Raw genomic sequence first — 13,098 nt, 5'->3', positions numbered from 1 at the left:
GTCCACAGCCGGAGGGTGGGTGAGTGCCACAGGGAGGGGACCATCACCCGGTCCAGGTGACATTACATGCGGGTGCCCGGGATACAGGGTTTGGGGTCCATTGAGGGGGGCTCGCTGCGGTCAGGTGTGGGTGAGCAGGGTGTTTCGTGTGGGGGGGGGGGGGGGGGGGGGGGGGGGGGGTAGGGAGGTGGGGATCAATTGGGGGAATGGAGTGTCCCAGGGTGGGAGCCACCACTCTTTATCAGTCTAACACCCTCTCCCAATTCCTTACAGATATTGAACCCTATAACAGGGATATTGGATGTAGAAGTTGCCCCAGTGGAGCCTCAGATGACTGAGATGGCGGCAGCAGCAGCGTCTGCTGATCCTCAAGGCAGTGGCCCATGTCCTGGACCCTGCCCCACACCTTTAGGACCCGGCCACCCATCAGGCCAGGGAGGGACCAGAGGGGTGACCCGCAATGGCACAGGGTATGCAGGCGTTGCTGGTCCTTCAAGAATGTAGTGGATAGTGCGTGCCGCAGAAGGCTCCGTCTCAGCAAGGAGGTGGTGCAGCACCTGTGCCATGTCCTCGTAGAATTGGCACCACATGGAGGATGAGGTCACTGCAGCCCAGAACTTTTATGCCTCAGGATCATTCCAGGGCTCGAGCGGGGACCTGGGTGGCATCTTACAGGCCACAGCCCACAGATGCATCTGCTAGGTCACGGATGCCCTGTATGTACGGGCGGAAAACTACATCACCTTTGACATGGACCAACCTAGCAAGATATCAAGCAACAGGTATCTTCATCATCACTGGGATGCCTCAGGTCCAGAAGGTCATAGATGCCACGTATATTGCCCTGTGCTCACCGGGTCATCTGGGTTGCCCTATGTTAACCGAAAGGGGTTCCACTCCCTCAACATACAGCTCGTGTGCAACCACAAGATGAAGATAATGTACGTTGTGTGCACGCTTCCCGGGGAGTGTGCACGACAGTTACATCCTGGGGCACTCGATCATCCCCAGCCTCATTGAAGAGCACCCCAGGATGGGCGGCTGGTTCTTGGGGGATAAGGGGTATTCGCTGAGGAACTGGCTAATGAGGCCAGTACGGATGCCGGTGACCGAAGCAGAGATCCGGTACAATGAGGCCCATGAGACCACCCAGGCTGTGATCGAAGAGTGCATCTGACTCCTCAAGATGCGGTTCCGATGCCTCGGCTGCTCCAGTGGCACACTGCAGTGCACTGCCCGGAGGGTCGCCCACTTTGTGGTGGTCTGCTGTGTCCTCCACATTCGCGCACAGCAGCGGGGCGAAGAACTGGCCACCCCAGTCACCTCGAGGGTACACTCCTCAAAAGAGGTGAGGATTCTTAGGTCTGGCACACCACCGCCAGTCTGGACCCTTTCCCAGGGATTATGGGAGAGCTTTTCTTGCGGAGACACAGAGAGGGAATCGTTAGCCACATGTGTGGTTCACGGTGAGGGAAGAGTGTGTGAAAGGAAGGTTGGGGGGATTTCAAGGGGGAGGGGGGTGGAGGGAGTGTTGGGGGTAGCATGATGAGTTGGGGGGATGGATGGTCTGTGGGGGCCGACAGGTCTCAAGGGGGGTTGGTGTTTACTCACTCCTGCTGCCCAATGTAGGTCATTGACCTTCTTCCTGCACTGAAGGCCAGATCGCACTCCTGACGTTCTCAGCCACCTCATTCCAGGCAGCCCTGTGGCTAAACCTCCTTGACCCTCAAGGGAACAGGACATCCCTCCTGCCTCCAGTGCGTCTAAGAGCCTCCCTAGGTCTGCTTCCCCTAATCTTGGGGCTGGTCTCCTTGCGCCATTGTTGAGAGCAGGCTGGGATTGGCTGCGCAAGTACTGCTTCAGTGCTGCTCGACCTTGTTAGCAGGAGGCTGGCGAGTAGGGTCCTGGTGAATCAGCTGGCAGGCCTTCATATGCGGCAAGAAGCCGTGAGGCCTCGTTAAGTGGACCAATTAACATTGTCTAGCGATGCCGGCCTAGCTGGGTTGAGTGCCTGGAAGCTCACGGCAATTCCCACTCACTCCAACACTTATAAATCTTTCCGGAGAATCACGCCCATTTTATTTTGGTACCAGAGACTGTGAATAACATTGCTTATAGTACATGTTATCATCATCTATTTGTGGGTATTTTCTGGACACACTTTGATGCTGAGAATTGGAAATGTACCTCTTACTCTTGTTTCATAAGACTCCGAGACATAATCTCTGCCATTGAATCCATCTTTTTATTGTCTGGGATGAAGGGCTGCTCCTGCTTCACTTTGCCTTGCATTTATCATCATCAAAAGCACCACATTTACACTGCAGAATAAAACTGTCAGTGCTGAGTTCTCTTTCATCTGGCAAAATTGATCACAATATAAGTAAGACTGATGCTCAGGAAGCTGAGGGCAGGGATGATGAAACAGTTGGGTTGCCAGCTTCGCTCACAAAACTTTCCATCAGTGACTGGAATGCAAGCGAAGGATGTTGAGCATTGAAAATAAACCACTGGAGTTTTTTTTAATGTATTTTTTTCTCAACACATGGTCATCGCTTCTGTACTTACACAATATAAACATGTGAATGAAATGCCGCAATAGTTCTTGGAAACATCTGGCCTGAAGTAGAATTTGGTATTCATACTCCCATACTCCTTTATTGTATTCTGACAACTCAGCATCATTAATTAATTCAAAACTACTGCCAAATGTGCTGCAGTTACAGGTGCATTGAAGGGGAAGCTAGCTCAATACATGAGGCAGAAAGGAATGGAGGATGCGCTGACAGGGTTAGATAAAGAGAGATGAGAGGAAATTCATGCGGAGCATTTAAACACCAGCAGAGACCGATTGAGACAGATAAACTGTTTCTACTCTACATTCCATTTTATTTTGGTCAGTTTTACAGCATATCTTGAACTGGTGCAAAATAGTGTTCATTTGTGAACACACTTGTCAAAATTCCAAGTTTAAATGTCAGAATTCTTGCCAAACTCACATTCATGAATTCATCGCCTATGGTTTAACAACCGCAGGGATGTGGCAAAATTTTTAAACCTTATCGCTCAAAACAATTTCGGCGATCATAGAATGGTTTGACATTTCCAGTAACAGAAATAAAGCTGACTACCCCAACTTTAAATATTTACCAACAATTGGAGGTTGCATCTGTCTTAGGTATGGGGGCACAGATTCTGCTTTCCTAAATATAAATGTAGCGGGGCCAACAATGTAATTCTTCATTGCTTCAAAAATGGTTTTGGGTTTAACTGGGCCACAGGTCATTGACTAGCAATGTGTCATGCTTTGGTAGTAATGTGATGCTGACTACACTGAAGATGATCGGCCCGCTATTTTTGCAGTTGCTCCCAGATATCCTGAATATCTCCCATTCCTTCTTGTTTGTCATTGAAGTTTAGAAACATCTGCAATGGGATTAAAATGACCACACAACTTCTGCAGATTCACTTTCCCAACAACTTCTGTGTGTCCAACGCTGTAGTGAATTAGTTGAATTTAGTTGAGATGAGACATTAATGCCACTAAGTAAGGAAGGAGGCATCGGCCAGGGTTTCCACTTCTATTACCACCCAGTGCCCCAAGTGTACGCACTTGGGATTACAGCTGAGATCATGGGCTGGATTCTCCACTCCCCGAAATCGCGTTCGGCGATGGGGCGGAGAATCCGTGTTGACGGCAATATCGGGAGCGGCGCCGGTTTCTGAATTCTCTGCCCCCTGAAAAACCGCCGATTATCCACGGCCTCAGGCGATTGCCCCGCGATGCTCCATCCCCAACCGGCCGAGTTCCCGACGGCATGGGTTACGTGTGCTCATACCGTCCGGGAACATCGCGTGGCAGCTGCAGACTCAGTCCGGCGCTACCACAGCCAGGGGGATGGCCAATCCGCGGGCAAGGGGGGGCGTCATTCAAGTCTGCGGGCATTGCGGGCAGGCCGTCCGGGGCGCGTGAGCGGCCTTAATTTTTCCAGATAATTGTATATGAAAGGAGTAGTAAATAATCTCTCCAGATAACAGTTCTGTTTTGGTAGCCAGTATTCGTAAAGACTTGTTCAAGCAAGGCGGAGAATAATTGAGAACTGGAACATAGAAGGAACCATGTTGCATTTCTCGTTCTAAACCATTGTCTCCACTTGTAGCACCCTGCAGCATTTGCACTGAAGAACTGGAACATGGCCAAATAGGAAGAACACAAGGGCGTTGGCTGGATGCTGCTGTTGCAATTTGATTCCAGATAATACATGTGAGGCTAAATGAATGGCCGAAGGCTTGGGTGTTTGATATTAAGGTGCACACTGCAGTATCTTGCTTACAAATCACTGTTGCTGTGTTATGATTTTAGGAAGTTTAAGGCAGCTTTAGACGTGATGAAAGTCTAAGGTGGTCTTAACAGTCTATGGATTTATATCAAAGTGTTTTCAGCAAAAATCGTTGAACGATGAAAGATTAATTCCTTGCTTGATGACTGAACTTAAGAATAGAACAAGTGAACTATTTATCCAATTTGTACCTGGAGTATTCCGAGTTTGTGCAAGGATCTTGATACTATACTGAGCAACATTCGACCATGTAAATTGCATTTACAAGTGCTTTAATTCATGCTCAGAAAAGCAACAATATTGTTCTGATAACTCACATGCTTTATTCCTTGGGTCTATCGTTTCTAGATGCCTTTGCAACTTGTTTTAATTTAGTGTCAGTTTTATTCATGAAGTTTCATTTGCCAAGAAATGGATTAACTGTTTGAAGGTTTTAATATTTATTCCTTATTAATTTTACGAGAGAGATGTCCAGTAAACCTAATTGTGTAGCTCAAGGTGGTGGATAAGAGATCATGTTTTCAAATTTTATTGAAAAACAATCAGAATCCTAGAATTGCTGCAGTGCAGAAGAAGGCCATTCAGCCCATCAAGTCTACACTTACCTTCTGAAAGAGCACCCAATCTCGGTCCCGCAACCCACCTAACCTTTGGACACTAAGGGGCAATTTAGCATGGCCAATCCACCTAACTTGCACAGCTTTGGACTGTGGGGGGAAATCGGAGCACCTGGAGGAAACCCACGCAGACACGGGGGCCGGGATTTTCCCCCAACCGGAGGGCGGGCTGTACCAGCGCCAAAGAGTGGCGTGAACCACTCCAGCGCGGGCCACCCGGAAGTTGCAGAATCCTCCGCACTTCTGGGGGCTAGGCCGGCGCTGGAGTGGTTGGTGCTGCGCCAACCAGCGGCGAAGGGCCTCCACCGGCCGATGTAAGTTGATGCATGCGTGGGAGCGCCAGCGTGTTCTGACGCATGCGCAGAACCGCTGGCGTGATACCTGCGCATGCTTAGGGGGTTTCTTCTCCGTTCCGGCCATGGCAGAGCTTTACAGAGGCCGACGCGGAGAGAAAGAGTGCCCCACGGCACAGGCCCACCCGCAGATCGGTGGGCCCCAATCGCGGGCCAGACCACCGGCGGGACTGGCCGTAAACGGGCAGCCGCTCGACCCATCGGGGCCCGGAGAATCGCGGAGGGGGTCACTGCCAACGGCCCCTGACCGGCGCGACGCGATCCCCGCCCCCGCCAAAAAAACAGCGCCGGAGAATTCGGTAGCTGGCATCGGAACGGTGGGGCAGGATTCAATCCACTCCCCAGCGATTCTCCAACCTGGCGGGGGGTCAGAGAATCGCGCCCGGAGAGACCATGGAAACTTCACACAGGCAGGTCAGAATTGAACCCGGGTCCCTGGCACTGTGAGGCAGCAGTGCTAACCACTGTGCCACTGTGCCACCCTCCCATCATATTATGTTTTTCTTTGTTCAGTACATCGTAATCAATTGCGTGACTTAGATCACTAGTACCCTGATAATTGCATCATAAGCAATACATTAGGTACCAGTGGGCAGCACGCTGAATACATACTGCACTTCCTGTAGCTGGACAATAGGAAGAAAATTGCTTCTGATATTACCTACCAAATGACAAAGTGATGTGAAGACTAGGGAAACACAAACTTCAGTCCCAGAATCTAACACCCATCATTTAGAGGAAACTGGGCTGGGGGAGCAGTTAACAAGAGGGCAATGACAAATTGTACACGCCAAACCCCAGATCCAGACGTCTTTCAGTTTTTCTTCACTGTTAACCTGCTCTTTTCAGCAAGTGATCTTGTCACCAGTGGAAAAGAAATGTGATCCTAGTTAATTGTGCAGATTGAATCCCAATGAGGTCACTTGCACTGAACCTATAAATTTGATTGGTTGTTTGAATGGGGGAGCAGTCATGTTTCCTACATTAGGACAAACACAACATTGGTGGCACAGTAGCATAGTGGTTAGCACAGTTGCTTCACAACTCCAGGGCCCCAGTTTCGATTCGCGGTTTGGGTCACTGTCTGCGCGGAATCTGCACGTTCTCCCCATGTCTGCGTGGGTTTTCTCCAGGTGTTCCGTTTTTCTCCCACAGTCTAAAGATGTGCAGGTTAGGTGGATTGGCCATGCTAAATTGCCCTTAGTGTCCAAAAAGGTTAGGTGGGGTTACTGGGTGAGGGTCGAGATGTGGGCTTAGGTAGGGTGACCTTTGCATGGGCTGGTGTAGACTCGATGGGCCGAATGGCCTCCTTCTGCATTGTAAATTCTCTGATCTATGATCTATGGCCAGAAGATGCTCAGGCAGGTAAATTATTACATTTTCAGAGCGTTGTAACATACATGTAATCCACGGGGCCTGGACGATTAGGCTCCCAGTGAGACGGAGGTCCCTCAGCAGGGGAGCAAATCAGGACATTAAAACCGTGGCTCGACTGTCAGCTGGATGCGGGTCATCCCTTCTGCGATCGGTACACATAGAGTCTTCGTTCTATAATAATAAACTTTTCATTTCCTTACAGTCCTGGTTGGACGCTTCCTCAAACTCAACACAGGTTTTTCTTTTGAATGACAAGTGGCTGGGACAGATGCCTTCGCCGTCCTTGTCGAGGATTTCCCATCCATTCCAATCACATCCTGGCATCAATCACAGCATGATGTGATGATGGTGTAGTGGTCATGTCATTGGATTTAGCAATCTAGAGACCCAGGTTAATGCTCAGGGGACAGGGGTTCAAATCCTACCTTAGCAGCTGGTGTAAAAAGTTAATGTCAGTAAACATGGTCATGAAACTATCACTGATTGTTGTAAAAACCTTCAGGGAAAGAAATCTACACATCCTTATGTGGCCTACATGTCTTTCCAGGTTGACTCTTATCTGCCTCTGCAATTCTCCAGCAAGGCAATCAGTTCAAGGGTAATTAGGGTTGTACAACAAGTGCACATAAACTATGAGAAGAATTTAAAACAAATAAAATCCTGAAATCTTTCCCTTACAATGTATTTGACTGCTAGGATGCTTCCCACTCCTGCCTATTGGTCAGTTTTTGGATCTGACTGTTCAATCTGGGATCGGGAAACCAAACATTTCTGGATCCGAACCCCAATAGAGTTGGGGTTCATTCAACGCACTCGTCAAATGCAAATGCCCTAATTGGGTCATTGGTCAGCTTGACACCCAATTAGTTGGCCAGGCACTGCGAAGAGATGGGAATAAAAGTGGAAAATGCTGGAAAAACTCTAAAGAACAGTTATACAGGTGACTCATCTCTGAAGTAGAGTAATATGGAATAAAAACATTAATTTTCTTTCTCTTTCCACAGATGCTGCCGGACATACTGGGCGGGATTCTCCAATAATGGGGCTGTGTCCCCACGTCAACGTCAAAACGCGGGCGTTTCACTCTGGACTTTCTTAAGCAAAGTCCAGAGTGATTCTCCAATTAATTTGCAGGGAGCTAGCAGGGCCCCGGAGTGCTTCCCGTAGCTCTGGCTGCAGATATGGGGCTCTGCACTTCCGGTTGGGAGTCCGCACATGCGCACAATGGTGGTCTGTGGCCGTTGACCCTTGGGACACAGCGGACTCACACCGCGGAGCTGCACCAGTAATGTAGATCCCCCGAGATCGGGCGCGCCTGCGGATCAGTGACACCCAATCGCTCCCCCCATTCGTCTATGAGACTCCCCCCAGTGAAGGATCCCCCCCAACCCCCACCCAGGGCGGCCGCAGACTGAGTCGGCAGCCGCCACACCGAGTTCCAGACGGGTGAGACCATGAGAGACCCACGCCATCGGGAACTCAGCCAATTACACTTGGAGAATCGCGGGGGGGGGGGGGGGGGGGGGGGGGGGGGGGGGGGGGGGGGCCTGTGTCAACGGCCCCCTACCCGCCCGGGTAGAACGCATGCGCGTGATTCACGGCGATTCTCCGAGGAATCGATGGAGTGGCATCGTGCCGGATTTCGGTGTCAACGCCCATTCTCTGCCCTGCGTCGATCGCGATTATGGCGTGGAGGCTCAGAGAATCAAGCCCACTGAGTTTTTCCCAGCATTGTCTGGTTTTTTTTCAGATTTTCAGCACCCGTGGTATTTTGCTGTTATTACCAAGAGGCAGGAACTGCCTGTAGATCACAAGCAGCAATAGCAAGTGGCAGCTATGGTGGGGCCTGCCACTACCTTGAAGAAAAGCAAAGGCAGAACCTATAAAGACAAACAGCCTCACATGCACAGATGTTGCCAAAAGAACAACTGTAAGATATTGCACATGATCTGCAGCATAATTCCTGATTGCCAAAATATTTAATCATGAAAAAGACTCTATTCAGCCCAGCAGCTGTACACTAAAGTGCACCAGGTATAATGACATATAACTTGAAAATCATCATCTTGACCTTCCCAGCCTGTTAACAGGTGCTGCAAAACAGTAACGGACCATTAATTGGAGACAAGAGGGTTACCAACACCCCACTTCACTCCACCATCAATTTAAAAATTCCAATACAAGCCAAAGGTTTCAACACAATGGCAAGTCATCCAGGAGCACTATTTTCAAAGCACTCCGAATCCTACTTGGCTGCATTGTGTCTGCCTTCAGGCAAGTCACCAAGAAATTCTAATGTAATGAGGAGCAGTCATTACAATCAGCTGGTCCTTCATATCCTCAGACCCCACGTTCACTGGTCACTTTGAGGCTCACAAGCATCATGTCAGCATCACCACCCCCCCCCCCCCCCCCCCCCCCCCCACCACCCTGTAAAATAAAGCTATATGCTTTCTTTGTGCTCGGTGTAAATCTGAGCCGGAATTCTCCGGTCGTTGCGATTCACTTCTCCCGCCGGCAGCGCAATTCCACCCACGGGTTTTCCGGTGGCATGCGGTGGTTACAATGGGAAATCCCATTGACAAGAAGTGGGAAGATAGAATCCCGCTGCCAGTGAACGGCCGAGAAACACGCGGCTGAGGGATCGGAGAATCCAGCCCCCCGATAACACAACAGCAAAAGACTGGGTTCAACATTGGATAGGATTGGGGGCGCACAATATCTTCCAATGCAAGGCACAAAATAACAGGGCCATAGATCAATGTTGCAGAAAATGTGCAGCTCAAATCATCACTGGCCAAAGGGAATAATTTTATTTCCTTTATCATAAATTTGCCATGGTGATTTATTCAGTTAGTGAACATGATCAAGAATTGAAACAAAAAGAAAATTTGCAGGGCGAGGGGAAAGAGCGGGAGAATGGGATGAGTTGCTGTTCTTTTAAAGAGCTGGCAGAGACTTGGGCTGGGATTCTCTGCTGCTAGCAAGGTTGGAGAATCTGGCGCTCAGCCAAATTTCCCACTCACTGCAACGGGACCGGAAAATCCCGCTGCCATGAACGGACGGACAATCCCGCCCCTGATGGGCTGAATGGCTTCTTTCTGTGCTGCACGATTCTATGATTCTAAAAACATAGGAATGATTAGGGACAGGAAAGGACTTGTTATACCCAACAAGCAATCCTTCTTTATTCATGCCATTGTTTAAAAATATGCAGCTCCTCCCACTCCATCACCATCATTTCAGATGTTCAGCAGAAATTCAATTGGCACCAAAGTTGCGGCAACACCGAAGGAACAGCTCCAAGGAACATCAGCCATATAAATCATTTTGCTCTTCATCTCAATTGCTGATACTTAGCATGAAAGGCAAAAGAAAGATTATGCAAATATTCTCATAAATAATCTAAAACAAAATCATAAAGTAAATTGACGTAGTAGCACATTAGTATTTAAAATAGTAGCTGCTGTCTTGTGAATGTTAATATTCTAGTGAAGTAACTAGAAAATATGTATAATATTACTTCTTGCTAAGTTTCAGAACTTGAGATGAATATTTATAGCTTTGATAAGTATAATGTTACTAAAATTCAAATGCTTTCAATTATAATTTGCTTCCCACACATAGTGTTGCACTAAGGCAGACTTTTGTCTGTTTCCTTGGCTTGTAATTCCTGGAACAGGTTGCTGCTCTGTCACCAGAGGCTTATAGCTTGAGGGGCGCCAGTCCACATCAAGCGTGGCTGACCAGGAGTCTCTCCCGCTCTTACTGCCAGGAAAGGTTTGCAGGTTGACACGCTCAACCCGTTTGACCGCGTTATGAGCACACCGTCCTTGGCCATCAAATCCTGGGGTGGGACTCGAATCTGGCTCAGAGGCAGGAACATTACCCAATGTGCCGCAAGACCTCCAAATTCCTTTGAAGCACACCAAAAGAAAACTGAATGGACATGACACTTTGCAGGGGAGCATGTCATGACCAAAACTGTGATTGTTCCTGCAGACTCCAATTCTGGTTGAGTATTCCAGAAGGATCATATGAATTTCAAAGTTGCTGAACTCTGAACATCAGCACTTTTATCTAGACAAGTGCTTGCTTTTCTTCCTCTTTCATTGAAGAGTTTCTAAAACAAAAATTCAGCCCAATTCTAATAAATATTCATTTCAGAAGTGCTTTGCCCAAAATAAAAATTACTGGAACCTGCAAGCCAAAGATTCGACCAACTAAATACTTGGTAAACTGCCAGATCCCCACAATAAAAAGACAGCTTCGCATTTTTTTGATTTTTGTTTCTTTTTTTTGACATCCAACTGAAAAAGATTGGGAACGAGAAATTAGATGTTAAAGAGCTGCATACAAATCCAGAGCTGTAGGTTATGGACCTCCCCGCCCCCAGGTTGAGGCAATAGCCATGATATGTACTTTTGGATGTCAGACACAAGTATAATTCCATATATTTTTACCTTTTCCTTGGGATTTATGTCTACGGATTCTTGGAGATATATAGCCAACTGAACTTTTTTTTGCAACTTGTGCAGCTTTCTTATTGGTCATAATTTCTGAGGATGCAGCGTCACCAGTTGGCAAACATGACCTTTGAGCACCAGGAAGTGAATGCCGGTTGGTAATTTCTGAAGGTGGTGAATGTACATGAGGATCACATTTGGCTGTAGATCGATATGTTTCCTTGAACGAGACGGGACGTGGAATGGGATGTGGCAATAATCTGTCATTTGTTGCCTTCGATGATGATGGAAAAGTCAACCTACTGAATTTCCTGGACTCCAGCTTTTGCCCGGAGCAGACTGGATTTTTTGAACCACTGTTAAGCTTGTGGTTGGTCAAGACGTCTTCCTTGTTCTCTTTGGAAGTTTCTGTTTCTTGAAAACTGAATCCAAAGTTCAAAGGGTTTTGCAGAGCTTCAATGTAAGATTCACGGTAGCGACATTTCATCTCCTTGTGTTCCAAGTCTCTGTTTGACCTTCTGTTTAAGCATGGTGTGCAAGGTTCTGCAGAAAACCTTATTGTCCCTCCACATGCCCATGTGCCATTCATTGGAACCACTGAAGGTGGAGGATGTGCAGTCCTCTTAGCAGAACACTTTTCTTTAGAAAACATCATTAAATCTACATAATCTCCTTCAACATTTTCATTGTAAAGTTCACATACGTTTGGGGAGACCTTCCCCAATGTCACAGGTTGGTGGCTCAGACATTTTGCACCTTCTATCTGAGTTGAATTGGGTGTCATATTTTTATCATCTTTATTTTCAGAGTCTGGCTCGGAAGCCTTAAATAAACAATTAGTCTCCATTTCAGTCTGTAATGTCATCCCAGCAGAACCACAGTCACTCTGCGTTTCCTGAACAGAACACGTTTTGAGTCCAGATTCTAGTGCTACTTTGGCTTTAGTTACAAATTCAGGGTGTACTATTTTAGTCCAAAGCACTTTCACAACCCCATTCTCTGTGGCTAACAGGCAAGTGTGCAAAGGTGTGCCAGAACGTTCACTGTTTATCATTCCCAACCATTCCGCTGTAAATATATTGGTGTAGGAGACTTCTGCTACAAGTTTTTCCTCCACGCTGCAGAGATCTTTGCTCAGGCATTTCAACACGATTCGTGTAGACTGCCTTCCAGCAGGTCGAATTTGTAGATAGAAATCGCCAGGGCGCAAAAGAAAGATGTTGAATGATGACAATTGTATCACTATCTTCTCGTGGAGACACAAAGGCCAGCCTTCATGACGGAACAGGAGACTTGAATATCTAACCTAGGGGGGAAAGAATATACAAGCTGCATTAATAGGAAATTTACTGGAGCAAAATACTTATAAGTGACTTTGTCTGTGAGCTACTTAAGCAGGTTATTGGTAACATGGAGATGGCTATAAAACATGCCTGTTAGTGAGCGATTAAAACAAAAGGGGCTTAATGCAGTCACCCAGTTCCCACCATCTGTGATCTTAACCGACAGGCTTCCAAAATGTCAATAGAGTTCCAACAGCTTTGATTAGGCGTGAATGAGGAAACTGTTGTAACAGGTTTTGGTTGATTTCATTCATTTTAAACTCAGCTCGCCGGTGATGTCTGTGTACTCAGGGAGATTAAGTAAGACACATTACTTGACAACACGAGGATTTTGCACATTCACATGCTAATGTTTAAAGAGCTTAATTCTAAGACATATATGCGCTTGTGGCTATGTACATTATTGTTTTTCTGGGTCAGTGTGACCAATAGGGAGGATGAAGAAGACAAAGAACACCAGGTTCAATTGGAGGTTGAGGAAATGTTCCTATTCATGTAGCCAGTAGACTTTTAAATGCAAGGCGCCATTATTGATTAATGAAAACAAAATGTTAACATAGGACCTTTGATCATTGCAATGCTCTTATACCGTAGTGTAATTA

General features: G+C 47.3%; 1 protein-coding gene across 2 annotated transcripts in view; it reads right to left on the bottom strand.

The window, feature by feature from the left end:
* LOC119969436 (pleckstrin homology domain-containing family G member 4B-like) overlaps positions 1-13,098 on the bottom strand; it is a 232,485-nt gene that overhangs the window by 113,186 nt on the left and 106,201 nt on the right. For both annotated transcript variants that reach the window (XM_038803071.1, XM_038803069.1), the window contains exon 3: positions 11,151-12,459. In XM_038803071.1, coding sequence (XP_038658999.1) covers positions 11,151-12,459 — 1,309 coding nt within the window. The remainder of the gene's footprint in view (positions 1-11,150; positions 12,460-13,098) is intronic.

Source organism: Scyliorhinus canicula, chromosome 7, assembly GCF_902713615.1.
Source record: "Scyliorhinus canicula chromosome 7, sScyCan1.1, whole genome shotgun sequence".
NCBI classification, from domain to species: domain Eukaryota; kingdom Metazoa; phylum Chordata; class Chondrichthyes; order Carcharhiniformes; family Scyliorhinidae; genus Scyliorhinus; species Scyliorhinus canicula.
Note: the sequence above shows the minus strand (reverse complement) of the source record. Positions and strands in the feature narration are given on the sequence as shown.